General features: G+C 43.5%; 1 protein-coding gene across 2 annotated transcripts in view; it reads right to left on the reverse strand.

Moving 5' to 3' along the window:
* Positions 1-15,755, reverse strand: part of mindy4 (MINDY lysine 48 deubiquitinase 4) — a 291,924-nt gene that overhangs the window by 149,724 nt on the left and 126,445 nt on the right. For both annotated transcript variants that reach the window (XM_063044570.1, XM_063044571.1), the window contains one exon: positions 371-487. In XM_063044570.1, the coding sequence (XP_062900640.1) occupies positions 371-487 (117 nt within the window). The remainder of the gene's footprint in view (positions 1-370; positions 488-15,755) is intronic.

A 15,755-nucleotide genomic window follows, 5' to 3' on the forward strand; every position in this document is an offset into this window, starting at 1 on the left:
AAGGGGGAAGGTGCCAGAATAAGAAGGTGAGGGACGGGAAGGAGTTCAAGCTAGAAGGCGATAGTAAAGCCAGGTGGGTGGGAGATATATACAGAATAGATACGTAGGTACTTGATGGTCAGCATGTATGTGGTGGGCCTAAGATATTGGGTGCTTCTGTGCTGTTAACTTCGTAACTCATCAAAAGTATTGCCATTTTTACAAAATTACTTCTTAAGCAGTCCACAGGCATCACAGAAGTCCTGTCTTTATTGCCAAACTGTAACCTGTGTGGGTTTCATATCAATTTCTGCAACTTGAGAGGGTTTGTTTTCGAACTGACAAATCCTATACCTAGTGCTCTACAATATGCAATGAGAGAAACTTTCACCTTCTTCTGAACGATTCCGTATTTTAATTCAGGTAGATCATTGAAAGTGAAACTCTGTATCTTCCATTCCTCAGCAAAGCAGCAGAAACTGGAGCCAAACAGAAGGTTTTTCAGCTGCTGTAAACAAAATGTTTGAGACAAAAGTTAAACTGAGTGGAATATTTTAAACCAGATCCTTGAAGCGCATCATTCATCAGGCACATACCCATGAAATCCATTTACCTTGAAGAGTCCCACACCACAAAAATGGGCCCTTCAGCCCACCAGATCGTGATGACCATCAATCATCCATCCACTAGCACTTGGTCTGTAGACTGCTGTGCCTTACTACTTAAATGTGAGTGTGTACCTGATTATACCACCCACTCAGGCAGTGTGTTTCAGATTTCAACCATCATCTGGGTGAAAAGAATCTGCTTCGATTTCCCTATATACCTCTTCCCCGCTATTCCAAAGCTATGCTTTGTAGGTTTTGTGAACAAGTTTCCTACTAACTACTCTAGCTATGCCCTACATAATTAGTGCAACTATCAGGAATCCCTCAGCCCGATCTGATCCAAGGAAACAAGCCCAGACTATCCAGTATCACCTCATATGTGAGACACTACATTCCAGGCAACATCTGGGTGAAACTCCTCTGCACCCTCTCCAATGTAATCCTTTGCCTGCTTGCCTTGAGCTACACACAGTACTCCATCTGTGGCTGGTTGAGTGATGTCACAACAACCACCCTGTACTCAACATCAGAATTGGTTTTTGGACTTCAGCAAGGGGATGGCAGGGAAGACACAGCAGTCATTAATGCATATGACATACAGTAAGAGTTCCTGGAGCACACAAGTTGTCACAGACTTCAAATCGCAGAAACAACCCTTCAATATCACTCTGTCTCTTACCACCAAGGCTATTTACGATGTAGTTTACCAACCTACCTTAGATCCAATGATCTCCAATCCACCGGACCTCTCTCATGTGGGACCTTGTCTAAGATCTTACTAAAATCTATGTGGGCTACATCAAGTGCTCTGCCATAATCATTGTATTTTGTTACCTTTTTGCCAAATTCAATCAAATTAGTCAGCCTGGATAAACTCACCCCTAACAAAATCATGCTGACTACAGGTCTAGTACAGTCAGCACATTAAGATCCAGATTTTAAGTAATCTGCCACAATGCAGAGTATTTTCCCTACTTTTTATTATAGTAAGTTACGATGATCAAGAAGTTAAAGAAAGAGCAAATGCAATTGAATGTACTACCTTCCAATCTCTCCACACCAATCCCAACTTCACCATCAAACCTGTAGATAAGAGGGTTGCTGTGTAGTCTGGCAGATTGACCTCTCACATTGCAAAGACCAGGTGTAACTCTCAGATACCTCTTCTTGAAGAGGAACCTATTCAGAGCAATCAGGCCATTGCCTTTCACAGCAGCACCAACCTCATCAACTCTGGAGATCTCCCATCCACTGCCATCCACCTCATAGTTCCCTCGCCCTGCACTGCTCATCCCTACCTCCTACCACTGAGATCCTCTAGCATCTCATGTGTGTTACTCTGGATTTCCGGCATCAGCAGAGTCGCTTGCATTTAGAAAATGCAACAAATGTTCAGTTGGTCAGGTGGCTCTGTTGAAATAGAGCCCCAGTTCTGGTATAAAGTTACTAATCTAAAGGATTAATTTGTTCCTCTCTCCACAGGTACTGCCTGGCCTCCGGAGTGCTGCAGCTTTTTCCAGATTTCTAGTGTTTGAATATTCTGCATCTAGTGTCCAGTAGAACAGGCAGACACTTGGCACATGAAAATAGATTCAGTTACAGTTTTCAAAGGAGAAACTAGATAACCATTTGAAGGGAAATAACTCAGAGAGCTCTGGGGAAAAGAAAATGCGATTAATCTTAAGGCTGTTTCAAAATATAAACTGATTTTACAATATTTTTTTTCTTCCTTCTCCTTTCCCCACATGATGCTGCAATTGAATGTTTAGCATGATTTTAAAGTTCAAAGTACATCATTATCAAAGTATGTATACTATAGAAACATAGAAACATAGAAAATAGGTGCAGGAGTAGGCCATTCGGCCCTTCGAGCCTGCACCGCCTTTTATTATGATCATGGCTGATCATCCAACTCAGAACCCAGCCTTCCCTCCATACCCCCTGACCCCTGTAGCCACAAGGGCCATATCTAACTTCCTTTTAAACATAGCCAATGAACTGGCCTCAACAGTTTGCTGTGGCAGAGAATTCCACAGATTCACCACTCTCTGTGTGAAGAAGTTTTTCCTAACCTCGGTCCTAAAAGGCTTCCCCTCTATCCTCAAACTGTGACCCCTCATTCTAGACCTCCCCAACATCGGGAACAATCTTCCCGCATCTAGCCTGTCCAATCCCTTTAGGATCTTATACGTTTCAATCAGATCCCCCCTCAATCTTCTAAATTCCAACGAGTACAAGCCCAGTTCATCCAGTCTTTCTTCATATGAAAGACCTGCCATCCCAGGAATCAATCTGGTGAACCTTCTTTGTACTCCCTCTATGGCAAAGATGTCTTTCCTCAGATTAGGGGACCAAAACTGCACACAATACTCCAGGTGTGGTCTCACCAAGGCCTTGTACAACTGCAGTAGTACCTCCCTGCTCCTGTACTCGAATCCTCTCGATATAAATGCCAGCATACCGTTCGCCTTTTTCACCGCCTGCTATACCTGCATGCCCACTTTCAATGACTGGTGTATAATGACACCCAGGTCTCGTTGCACCTCCCCTTTTCCTAATCGGCCACCATTCAGATAATAATCTGTTTTCCTATTTTTGCCACCAAAGTGGATAACTTCACATTTATCCACATTAAATTGCATCTGCCATGAGTTTGCCCACTCACCCAACCTATCCAAGTCACCCTGCATCCTCTTAGCATCCTCCTCACTGCTAACACTGCCACCCAGCTTCGTGTCATCCGCAAACTTGGAGATGCTGCATTTAATTCCCTCATCCAAGTCATTAATATATATTGTAAACAACTGGGGTCCCAGCACTGAGCCTTGCGGTACCCCACTAGTCACCGCCTGCCATTCTGAAAAGGTCCCGTTTATTCCCACTCTTTGCTTCCTGTCTGCTAACCAATTCTCCACCCACACCAATACCTTACCCCCAATACCGTGTGCTTTAAGTTTGCACACTAATCTCCTGTGTGGGACCTTGTCAAAAGCCTTTTGAAAATCCAAATATACCACATCCACTGGTTCTCCCCTATCCACTCTACTAGTTACATCCTCAAAAAATTCTATGAGATTCGTCAGACATGATTTTCCTTTCACAAATCCATGCTGACTTTGTCCGATCATTTCACCGCTTTCCAAATGTGCTGTTATCACATCCTTGATAACTGACTCCAGCAGTTTCCCCACCACCGACGTTAGGCTAACCGGCCTATAATTCCCCGGTTTCTCTCTCCCTCCTTTTTTAAAAAGTGGGGTTACATTAGCCACCCTCCAATCCTCAGGAACTAGTCCAGAATCTAACGAGTTTTGAAACTTGAGATTCATCTCCTAATAGGCAGCCACAAAACAAAGAAACTCAATAGAACCCATTAAAAAAGCCACTCAAACACCTAATGTGCAGAAAAAAAGTGCAAATAAAAATAAGCAAATAACATTCAGAACTAAAGTTGACGAAAGTGAGTGCCCAGCCACAAAGCCAGTCATCACTGCAGCTGTTTCAGCCACTGCCTCGGTTCAGCGTAGAGACGAGTGAACCTCGTGGTGCAGTGAGCTGAACACCGGCTGTCCCTCACCTCCGGTCCGGACACCCTGATCTTTTCAATCTGACCTGGTGCTCAAGTCAGCCAAACCCTGTTTGATCTTTGCTCTTGGACCCAGGCCCTGCCGCTCCAATACGTTCTCAGGACAGGGCCCCACCACCTCTACCCGACCTTTCTAATTCTACCTGGTGTTTAAATCGGTTAAACTTCGGGTCTTTCCTCGTTCTCGGACCCGTGCCCCGCAGCCTTGACATTGTCTGAATTTTTCACTCTTGGACCCAGGCCCCGCCACCTCAATTTGGCATGTGCACACCCCAAACATCCTGTACCTTCAAGACTTCAGTTCAAACGGCAAAAATGCCAGGTCATACAGGCAGTTCAAAAGCTCATCTCTGAAAGAGAAGCTGCAGGCTATTGACTGCAGTGATTGGGTCTAAGTAAGTCTATTTTATTTGTGCAAACACGAGGAAATCTGCAGATGCTGTAATTTCAAGCAACACACATAAAAGTTGCTGATGAACACAGCAGGCCAGGCAGCATCTCTAGGAAGAGGTACAGTCGACGTTTTGGGCCGAGAGCCTTCGTTTAGCAAGTTGACCCTTCCTCGGCCCGAAACATCGACTGTACCTCTTCCTAGAGATGCTGCCTGGCCTGTTGCGTTCACCAGCAACTTTTATGTGTGTTGTCTGTCTTATTTGTTTTTGCTTTCAGCAAGTCATCACTGTGCTTCACCAGCAATATCCTAAACCAGAAGATATGTGATTTGAGAACTGTATTTGATATAGTATGGCAGAAGACATGGTAAGTGAATGTATGGTTGAGAAATGGGTACAGGAGGCAAGGTTTCAGATTTGTGTGTCACTGGGATATTTTCGGGGGAAGGTATGACCTGTACACAAGGGAATGAATCTATGTGAACTTGAGAGGGCCCAATGTCTTTGCAAGCAGGTTTGCTAGAGCTGTTAGGTAGAGTTTAAACTAGGCTGACAGGGAAATGGCGACCAGAGTGTTTGATCAGGTAATACAGCATGGTAAGCATACTCACCTCCTTCAATGATTATATTTCTCAGTCCACCATTTTAATAGAAACACTTACATTCATAAACAAAGTAACAAATGTTCCCTGTACTGCGAGGAGCATCAGGAACAGGTGTGATAAAGTTAGAGCATGGATCAGTACATGGCACTACGAAGTTGTGGCCATTACAGAGACTTGGCTGTCACAAGGGCAGGAATGGCTGCTGAATGTTCTAAAGTTCAGATATTTCTGGCAGGGAGGTAAAAGAGGAGGGGGCATTGTTAGTCAGGGATAGTATCACAGCTGCAGAAAAGGAGGACACCATGGAGGAATTGTTACTGAGTCAGTATGGGTGGAAGCCAGAAACAGGAAGGGAGTTTTACCGTATAGCCTACATTATAATAAGGGACTACTTTACGTTTTAGTATTACATCGTTGCATGCGCTATTAGGCGCATATTGATCTGTACGTGTGTGCCGAGTTTGGTTTCTGCCAGTAAAGAACCATGAAACTTGGCTCCCGTCTCCAGCGTTTTTATTAATAGAATTGTTGTGTAACACATACACAACAAATTGGCGACGAGAATTATGAACCTACATCATATTGTTACACCGTGTTTTAGTTGATAACAACACTTGGAGAAGAGAGATAATCTAGGCTACATCCACACTAGACTGGACAATTTTGAAATCTCCGGTTTAGAGTAAAAACGACAGGCATCCACACTAGGTGTTTTTTAAAATATCTCTGTCCACTCTAAAACAGATATTTGGGCGAATCTCCTCCTACTGGGCATGCACAGACACATCTACAGAAAACAAGCGAAGAGGAAACGGTATAATATTTTCATTTCCGCGGCGGCATTGTGCTATTTCCATTGGTCAAAAACTAGAGTACCTACAACAACAGCAAAAGAAAGTTTTACAAAATGTCTTCGAGGAATACAAAGAAATCCTCCGCTGGAGAAAGCAGACCGGACTACTTCATTTAGACAGACAATGAGGTCGAGCTGTTTCTGCAAGTTACAAGCGACTACAAAGTCAGCAAAGCAGTGGAGCTGTTTAATTCCAAACAAGCTATTAGCATAGACAATAAAGTAAACAACACACATATGAAGCCGACCTCTACCCAGGATCAACATTATCAACAATTACAAAATGTTAAATGGTCAACTCAACAAAGACTACCAATCCCACATCAAACCCAAACCTATTAGGAACAGAAGAGGGCACTCAACTCAATTTGATATACTAACTACCAAGTCAGATATGTACAGCAATTCATTTTTCACCCCCACAATTAAAGCATGGAATAATCTTAATCCTACCACAGTCACACAACCAAACCCAGTTAAATTTAAGGCAGCTTTTCTTCTTCAAAAATCTCCTTCTTAAACCCACCCTCCGCAACCTCCAGTTTAAATTCCATGCAGAATATTTTGGAGGATCAAGAACCAAGAACCAAGAACCAAGAGAGTGGAATCTTCTGCCGCCAGACCTGCACAGTATTTCTGACATTATTATTTTTAAAGATAGATGCAATCAAATCAAACCAATTTAGGGGATCTAGTCAAAAAAGGCGGGAAGAGAAGATGGCGGCGCACCTGCGTGTGCGCAGCCCCCCGGTGAAAAATGATATTGTATCTGTTAAATAGGGGCCGTGGACAATTCTGATTTGATGGAGAATGGATGTGAAAGCACAGAGGAACATCTGGAGAAATTTCTGAAACGCCCGTTCGCTGCTGTCGTTACTGTGTGGTCAGGAATCTTTCAGAGGGTAGGCCTCAAACTCCCCGGCCTTGCCTGCTTTTGGCGACCGAGAAGGAGGTCGAATCGTTCGGACAGAGATGGCGCTCAGTACTCGGTGTCGGAGAGCTGATCAGAGCTCAAAGTTTTCGAATGACTTAGAGTCGGACTGTGGTCCGCATGGCAGGGAGAGTTTTTCTCCTTCTCCCGTCTGCGTGAGATGTGGGACATTTGAGAAACTTTGAAATTTACTGTGCTCGCGGACTTCTTCATCAAGTTATGGTATTGTTGTACTGTTGTAACTATATGAATTAATTATGTGGTTTTGTCAGTTTTTTCAGTCTTGGTCTGTCCTGTGTTTTGTGATATCACACCGGAGGAAATAATGTATCATTTCTTAATGCATGCATTACTAAATGACAATAAAAGAGGACTGCGTGTCTTCATAATCATACAATTTAACTCTCATGCCGTTCACATCGACTGCACGTTATAACAGCTGTGGTCAGTCAGCGACAGTGCCAGCTTGGAGACCCCGGGGTACAGGAGATCGAGGGGAGGGTACGGGTAGAAGAACAGAGGATGCAAACAGAGAAACTGAGGGGACCAGCTTGAAAGCCACTTCCAGTTTAAATTCCATGTGAAATATTTTGGAGGATCAAGAACCAAGAACAGCCATCCGGCAGTTCTTGCGCAGTCCCAAGCAGAAGCAGAAAAAGCATTGTTGTTGTGGTGTTGTCACAACAACGTTTTTAAATCTCTCCGTTTACCCTGTCCACCCTACAACGCGAAACAATCGTTTCAAATTTACACACTCTGGAGAGTGTTTTCGAAAATCTCCGTTTTCAGGAGATGAAAACGCTGTTTCAGTGTGGACGGAAGGTCAAAACAAAGAGAAAAAGCTTCAATTTCAAAATTATCCGGCGTAGTGTGGACGTAGCCCTAGGACACATCTAGACAGAGTACACTCGTTGCGCTAGCAAAAAGGACACTTGAGTCAAAAAGAAAACAAGGGGAAAACGGGGCTAAATTAAAATAACAAAGATGGCGATGATTGGAACCATTACAGCATTTGATAGTGGCATTGAAGACTGGGCAACTTACTCCGAAAGAGTGGTTATATTGTGAGGCTAATGGTGTTAATGATGAAAAGAAAGCCAGCTTCTTACTCAGTGTTATGGGAGCAAAACATACGGGCTGCTACAGAGCTTGTTACCCCCTGAAAATCCAGCTGACAAAACATTCAAGCAAATAGTAGACACTCTCCAACAGCATTTAAACCCCAAGCATTGCTGAAAGATTTAAATTTCACAAACGGAATCAGAGCAAAAATGAAAGCATTTCTGAATATTATGCTGAATTGCACAAATTATCAGAACATTGTCAATTTGGACCTGATCCATCAGACGCATTGAGGGAGAGGTTAGTGTGTGGCATGCACTGTGAAACCACCCAGAAGAAGCTCCTGTGTGAAAGAGACCTTACCTTAGAGAAGGCGCTGAACATTACAATATCATTGGAAATAGCAGCACGGGGTGCTTCAAAGATGCAACAAAAATCTCTGGAATATGCTATGAGTAAAATGTCACTGAACAGAAATGAAGGAAAGAAATGTTACCGTTGTGAGAACATGCTGACAATGAAGGAAAGAAATGTTACCGTTGTGGGAACAGGTCACATGACCCTGATGACTATTGGTTTAAAGACAAAGAATGCAGAAACTGTGGCAAACAGGGCCACATTGGCAGAGTATGCAAAGCTAGTAAACAGCAGAAAAAGGACAAAATACAGAGAAACAAGAAACCCTGGAAAGGAAAATACAAATACACAAAATTAAAGAAAGTAGTCCTGATGAAAACGACTCAGACAAAAGTGAATTGTCCTGTCTGCAACTTCACAGCATGAAAGAGACAGATGATCAAAGAGTAATATGGATCACTCCACAAGTGGCAGGTGTGAGGTTGAAAATGGGATTGGACACAGGCTCCGCTTTAACAGTGATCTCTATACACGACTACAAACAACTGTTTTCTCACATACCCCTGAAACGAACTAAACTACCGCTAAAGACTTCAGGCTGATTTATACTTGTGCATACTAGCTTACGCTGTAGCCTATGCAAATGGGACATGCCGTTGTGAGCATTTATACTTGTGCGTTGGTGAGTCTGCGTCTCTCTGCAATTCACCGCCAAAATACTAGTTGGCGGTGGGGTTTCTGTGCCACTGTGTTGAGTTTCTTCGTGTTGAAACTCAACACGAAGAAACTCAAACTTCAAACAACGGTGACTGAAACTGAAGGAGGGTGAATTTTCTGTGCTTGTCCAGCCACTGAGAGACATGGACGAGGAAATGCATTTCAAATATTTTCGGATGTCGGCAGGTAGATCTGACGATTTGGTTCATTGTCTCCAAACATTTATTTCGCATCAGTGTATGCACAGTATACTCAGAGACTGGCAATCACCATTCGAGTTTTAGCTTCAGGTGGAAGTCAACAGGCTGTAGCAGCTAGCTACAAACTGGTGTCAAGCACAGGGTCCTCCATAATTTTGGAGGTCTGTAAAGCTTTATGGAACGCATTGTAGCCAGAGTTCCTTCCCTGCCCTTCAGTCGCCCAGTGGGAAGCTATTGCAGCGTAGGAGGAAATGCGATGCTACCAAGCTGACCAATAACAGTTGTTCGGTCTGCATTGCCACAACACGTAGTTACATTTTGGGGGAGGTGCGCATTAGGCTACTGCATAAGGTTCTGCATAGATTACAGCGTAGGGTACGCGGCTACACCGGACCTAAGACATACATTTGACGCACAAGTATAAATCAGCCTTTACACAGGACAGAAAGTGTGTCCCAAAGGCAAAATTACAAAACACAGCAGCTGAACTTCTATGTACTGAAAAATGGAGGACCACCGTTGCTGGGACGTGAATGCCTCAGGAAAATTCAGTTGTATTGGCACACCATCAAGGCACTAGATGTGTCAGCAAAGGAGGGCAGAAAGGCTACATCTGAGAGACTGTCACAAATACTTGCTGACTCTGAGGAAGTGTTCATGAAAGGAATAGGAACACTTCAGGGCACGAAGGCAAGTATTGAGATTGAGAAAAATGCATGTCCAAAATTTCACAAAGCCAGACCAGTGCCATATGCAATCTGTCCTACAGTAGAGGCAGAGCTGAAAAATCTGGAGCAGACTAGGGTGAAGGTTCCTGTCAAAGGTGGATTTGAGTGAATGGGCCACGCCTATTGTTCCAGTGATGAAGGAAACCTCCAGCACAAAACCAGGAAAACCAAGCAAGTTGCACAAATGTGGTGACTTTAAAGTGACTGTTACCCCAGTTCTCCGCACAGTACAGTACCCTCGTATTGAGGACCTCTTTGCTTCCCTGTAAAGAGGAGAATATTTCACAAAAAACGATTTGACCCAGGCTTATCTCCAAATGGAAATCGATGAAGCATCCAAGAAACACCTGACAATAAATACACACAAAGGACTTTACCAGTACAACAGATTGGTGTTTGGGATAGCATCAGCTCCTGCAGTCTGGCAAAGGGCAATGGACCAGGTCCTGCAGGGGATTCCAGGGATTCAGTGTTACCTGGATGACATCATTGTCACCGGCAAAGATGACAACGAACATCTTTCAAACTTTGAACAAGTGCTCACCAGGTTACGAGAATATGAGCTCAGAGCTAATCGACAGAAATGTGAGTTTTTCAAAAAGGAAATCTCATACTGTGGGCATGTGATCAACAAGGATGGCTTACACATGTCTCAAGACAAGATAGAAGCGGTGCTTAAGGCACCACCACCTGAAAATGTGTCTCAGCTGAGAGCATATCTTGGTCTAGTGAACTACTACCACAAGTTCTTGCCTAACCTATCCACAGTCCTACACCCACTAAATGCACTATTACAGACAGGGACACAATGGAAGTGGACTGAGAGCTGTGAGAAAGTGTTTCAAGAAACTAAAAGACTCATAACTTCAGAAGGGATGCTCGTGCACTTTGACCCCTCCTTACCTAACCGACTAGCTTGTGATGCCTCACCCCATGGAATAGGAGCTGTGTTATCGCACAAGTTTCCAGATGGCTCAGAAAGACCAATAGCTTTTGTCTCAAGAACACTAACTTTAGCTGAATGCAACTACGCACAGATTGACAGAGAGGCCCTAAGCCTCATGTGGGGAGTCAAGAAATTCAGTCCCTACCTGTACGGTCAAAAGTTTACTCTGTTTACTGACCATCACCCTCTCATGTTAATCTTCAACCCAAGAAAAGGTATTCTAGTGATGACAGCACAAAGGCTGCAGCGATGGTCTCTTTTCTTAGGAGGTCACAGGTATGACATTGAACACAAGGGGACCAAGCAACATGGCAATGCAGATGGTTTGTCACGTTTACCACTGCCCACTTCAGAGATAACGACACAAATGGTGTTCGTTAGAGGTCTTTCACACAACAATAGTTGAACAATTTCCAGTGACAAACAGCCTCATTGAAAGGGAAACACGCAATGACCCTTTGTTGTCAAAAGTGTATGACATCACGGTAAAGGGATGGCCAGCGTGGGGTAACACACTGTTTCCAGCCTTCTCAGCGAGGAAGGAGCAGTTGTCAGTGTGTCGAGGAACACTAATGTGTGGTTCACGAGTTGTGATTCCTCCCAAGCTACACACCAGAGTGCTGGAGGAACTGCACAAGGGGCACCCGGGTACCGTGAAGATGAAAAGTCTTGCCTGTGCTTATGTGTGGTGGCCAGGAATCGATAAGCAGATTGAGAACTTGACCAAGAACTACTCTGCATGTCGAAAGATCGAGAACTCACCATCATAAGCCCCTCTCCATCCATGGGAGTGGCCCTCATCACCATGGCAACGAGTGCACAATGACTTTGCTGGACCATTCATGGACAATCTTTTTAATCGCCGTTGATGCACATTCCAAATGGCCAGAGGTCATCAAAATGAAGACAACCACATCGGAAAAGACCATTACAGTGCTAAGGACCATGTTCGCCAGGAATGGCATACCAGAACAAATCTGCAGACAATGGACGATAATTTGTCTCTGAAGAATTCCAAAGTTTTTGAAGAACAATGGAATCAAGCACTTTACATCTGCCCCTTACCATCCATTCACAAATGGCTTGACAAAAAGATTTGTGCAGACATTCAAGAAAGCCATCAAGGCAATGGACAGTGAAAATTGACCACTGCAACACAAGATAGACAACTTCCTCCTTGCCTATCGAAATGCAGTATGTGCAACCACTAATCAGACTCCAGCGATGATGTTTCTGAACAGGAACCTGAGGTCTCGCATGGATCTTCTCAAACCAGATGTACAGCGTGATGTGGAGAACAGACAGTTCGAACACTTGAATGCTAAGTCAACACGGAGCTTCAGTGTGGGACAGTCAGTTCTTGCACGTGATTACCGGACTGAAAAGTGGCAGCCAGGTACAACTTCCCCCATAGACAGGCCACTGATGTATAGAGCACAGGTAGGAGAGAACGTATGGAGCCATCATGTGGACCAAATTGCCCAGACTCCCCAGACATAGAAGCAAATACTTCTGATGTGACTACATCAGCCTCATCTACAGAATCTATCCAAATTTGCAATCCCACTGCATTGCTATCAAGCATGGTCACATCATCCCTTTAACACTTTTCTCAATCTTTCTTGCTGCAATATAACATCTCATTGACAAGTTTTCCAGGAAGTTTAATGTAGACTGATGTTCAATCTAGCAAGATGGAAGATAGCTCCAAGTTTGTAAAGCCTGGAGATGCACCATTGTTCATATGATGCCAACTAAGCCCTTGTGTTGAGAGCTTCTCTTGCTCGCTTTGCTGTTCATGATATCACACAGATAGTGGATGCTGGTGCGATGAAGTCAGTTTCCAATAAATAAATTACCACAAAAGCCACTAGTAAGTATTAAACTCAATGTGACAAAGGTGCACTTTGTAAATGGGAGGCCTTCAAAAATGAAATTTTGAGAGTACAAAGCTGGTATGTGCTTGTCAGAATATAAGGTCAAGATAGCAAGTGTAGGGAATCTTGGTTTTCAAGAGATATTAAGACACTAGTTAAGAGAAAAAAAAGCAAGTGCATAGCAGGTATGGACAAGTAGGAACAAATGAGGTGGTTGTGGAGCATAAGAAATCCAAGAGAACACTTAAGAAAAAAATCAGGAAGACTAAAAGAAGGCTTGAAGTTACTCTAGCAGACAAGCTGAAGGACAATCCTAAGGAATTCTACAAATGTTAACAGCAAAAGGATTGCAAGGGACAAAATTGGTCCTCCAGAAGATCAGAATGGTAATCCACGTGCGGAGCCAGACCAGATGGGGGAGATCGTAAATGGATTCTTTGCATCTGTATTTAGTCAGGAGATGGATACAGAGTTGATAGAAGTGAGGCAACGCGGCATCAACTTCATGGACCCTGTACAGATTACAAAGTAGGAGGTGTTTGCTACCCTGAGGAAAATCAAGGTGGATAAATTTCCAGGGCCTGACAAGGTATTCCCTCGGACCCTACAGGCAGCAAGTGCAGAAATTGCCGGGGCCCTAGCAGAGATATGTAAATCCTCCTTAGCGACAGGAGAGTTATCAGAGGATTAGAGGATAGCCAAAGCTGTCCTGCTGTTTAAAAATGGCTCTAAACATAAAACAGGAAATTATAGGCAGGTAAGTCTGACATAAATTGTGGGAAAGTTATTGGAAAGTATTCTTGGGGACCGGATATATAAGTATTTGGATAGACATGGACTGATTAAAAATAGTCAGCATGGTTTTGAGCGTGATAGGTCATGTCCAACCCATCTTATCGAGTTTTTCGAGGAAGTTTCCAGGAAGTGGATGAAGGCAAGGCAGCGGATTTTGTCTACGTGAATTTTAGTAAGGCATTTGACAAGGTCCTGCATGGGAGGCTGATCAAGAAGGTTCAGTTGTTCGCCATTCAGGATTAGGTAGTAAATTCCTGCTTTCTCCCAGTGGCCACACATTTTAATTCCACATCCCATTCCCATTCTGACATGTCTATCCACGGCCTCCTCTACTGTAAAGATGAAGCCACACTCAGGTTGGAGGAACAACACCTTATATTCCGTCTGGGTAGCCTCCAACCTGATGGCATGAACATCGACTTCTCTAACTTCCGCTAATGCCCCACCTCCCCCTCGTACCCCATCTGTTACTTATTTTTATACACACATTCTTTCTCTCACTCTCCTTTTTCTCCCTCTGTCCCTCTGAATATACCCCTTGCCCATCCTCTGGGTCCCCTCCCCCTTGTCTTTCTTCCCGGACCTCCTGTCCCATGATCCTCTCATATTCCCTTTTGCCTATCACCTGTCCAGCTCTTGGCTCCATCCCTCCCCCTCCTGTCTTCTCCTATCATTTTGCATCTCCCCCTCCAGCTTTCAAATCCCTTACTCACTCTTCCTTCAGTTAGTCCTGACGAAGGGTCTCGGCCTGAAACGTCGACTGCACCTCTTCCTAGAGATGCTGCCTGGCCTGCTGCGTTCACCAGCAACTTTTATGTGCATTACTTAATTACTCAGTTGCTTTCTTATTCCTCTTGATAAATCCTCTCAATTTTGTCTGTAAGCGATATGAGGCCCTGAGGTTATGAAAAAATTACCTTTGCCTTTTTTTTTGTCGCTTGTTATGTTCTGTTATGTTGTATCTCGTGTTGTTCTGCCGAGCATTTTGTGCATGCAATGTTGGAGCCGGAATGTGTGGCAACACTCGCAGGCTGCCCCTAGCACATCCCTGGATGTGTTGGTTGTAAATACAAATGGTGCATTTCATTGCATGTTTCAATGTACATGTGATAAATAAAATGGAATCTGAATTTAAGGATAACCTGAGTGGGAATTTCTTCATTCAGAGGATGGTGCAAGTATGAAACGAGCTGCCAGTGTAAGTGGTGGATGCAGGTTTGATTGCAACAGTTAAGAGGAGTACACAGATGGGAGGGATATGAAAGACTATGCTTCAGGTATGGGTTGGTGGGACTAGGCAGAATAACAGTTTCACACAGAGTCCAATCAGCCTGCTTCTGTGCTGTAATGCTCTATGACTCTACAATCCAAACTCCAACTCACTAGTCTTCTTTTTCAATGTTTCTCTCAGGTCTCATATTATATCTTGTCCTCCTATCTCTAACTATGTGCTGCAAAGTAACATGAAGAACTGTAGAGAAAAAGAACTGGACTAACTGGAAAGATCTTACAGAAAGCCAGCTCAAGCGACTGAATGGCCTCATTCTATGTTTCTACAATGGTGTTCTTATCCCATACTGACATCCACACTAGATGCACAAATGCTAGAAATGGGGCCAATGAATACATTAAAATGCTGCATAGTTAACCAAGCTATCATTTAACTGCTAATTCCTTGTCAATAATCTTGCCAGAAACCATTGATATAGTATTCCAAATGTAATCTAATTAGTTCAACAAAAAAAAAGCCCGAAAATAATTTCTATTGATTGGCACTCAAAACTCTTCCAGTTAGTACTCTATTCTGTAGTTTCATGACTGGAGGGGAGCAATGCACGTCAGGTCTATTACTGACCTGCAAACATAAGTCAATCCTATGCTAAAATTAATTCAAGTTCTTGCATAATATGGGAGCAAGTTGTTTTTCACTGTACCTTGGTACACATTACAGTAATAAAAACAATTTACCAATATTAATTTGGGAAACCATTAATATTACTGAGACTTGGCCTTCAAGTTTGTGGTTAAAATTTGAAACAAAGAACATTGTTCTTTAAATTCCAAACAGGTTGATCAGTATCTGTTTGGCTCCATTAATGCTCAAAGTGTTAAACTTGCC

Source organism: Mobula hypostoma, chromosome 3 (assembly GCF_963921235.1).
Source record: "Mobula hypostoma chromosome 3, sMobHyp1.1, whole genome shotgun sequence".
Classification (NCBI taxonomy): Eukaryota; Metazoa; Chordata; class Chondrichthyes; order Myliobatiformes; family Myliobatidae; genus Mobula; species Mobula hypostoma.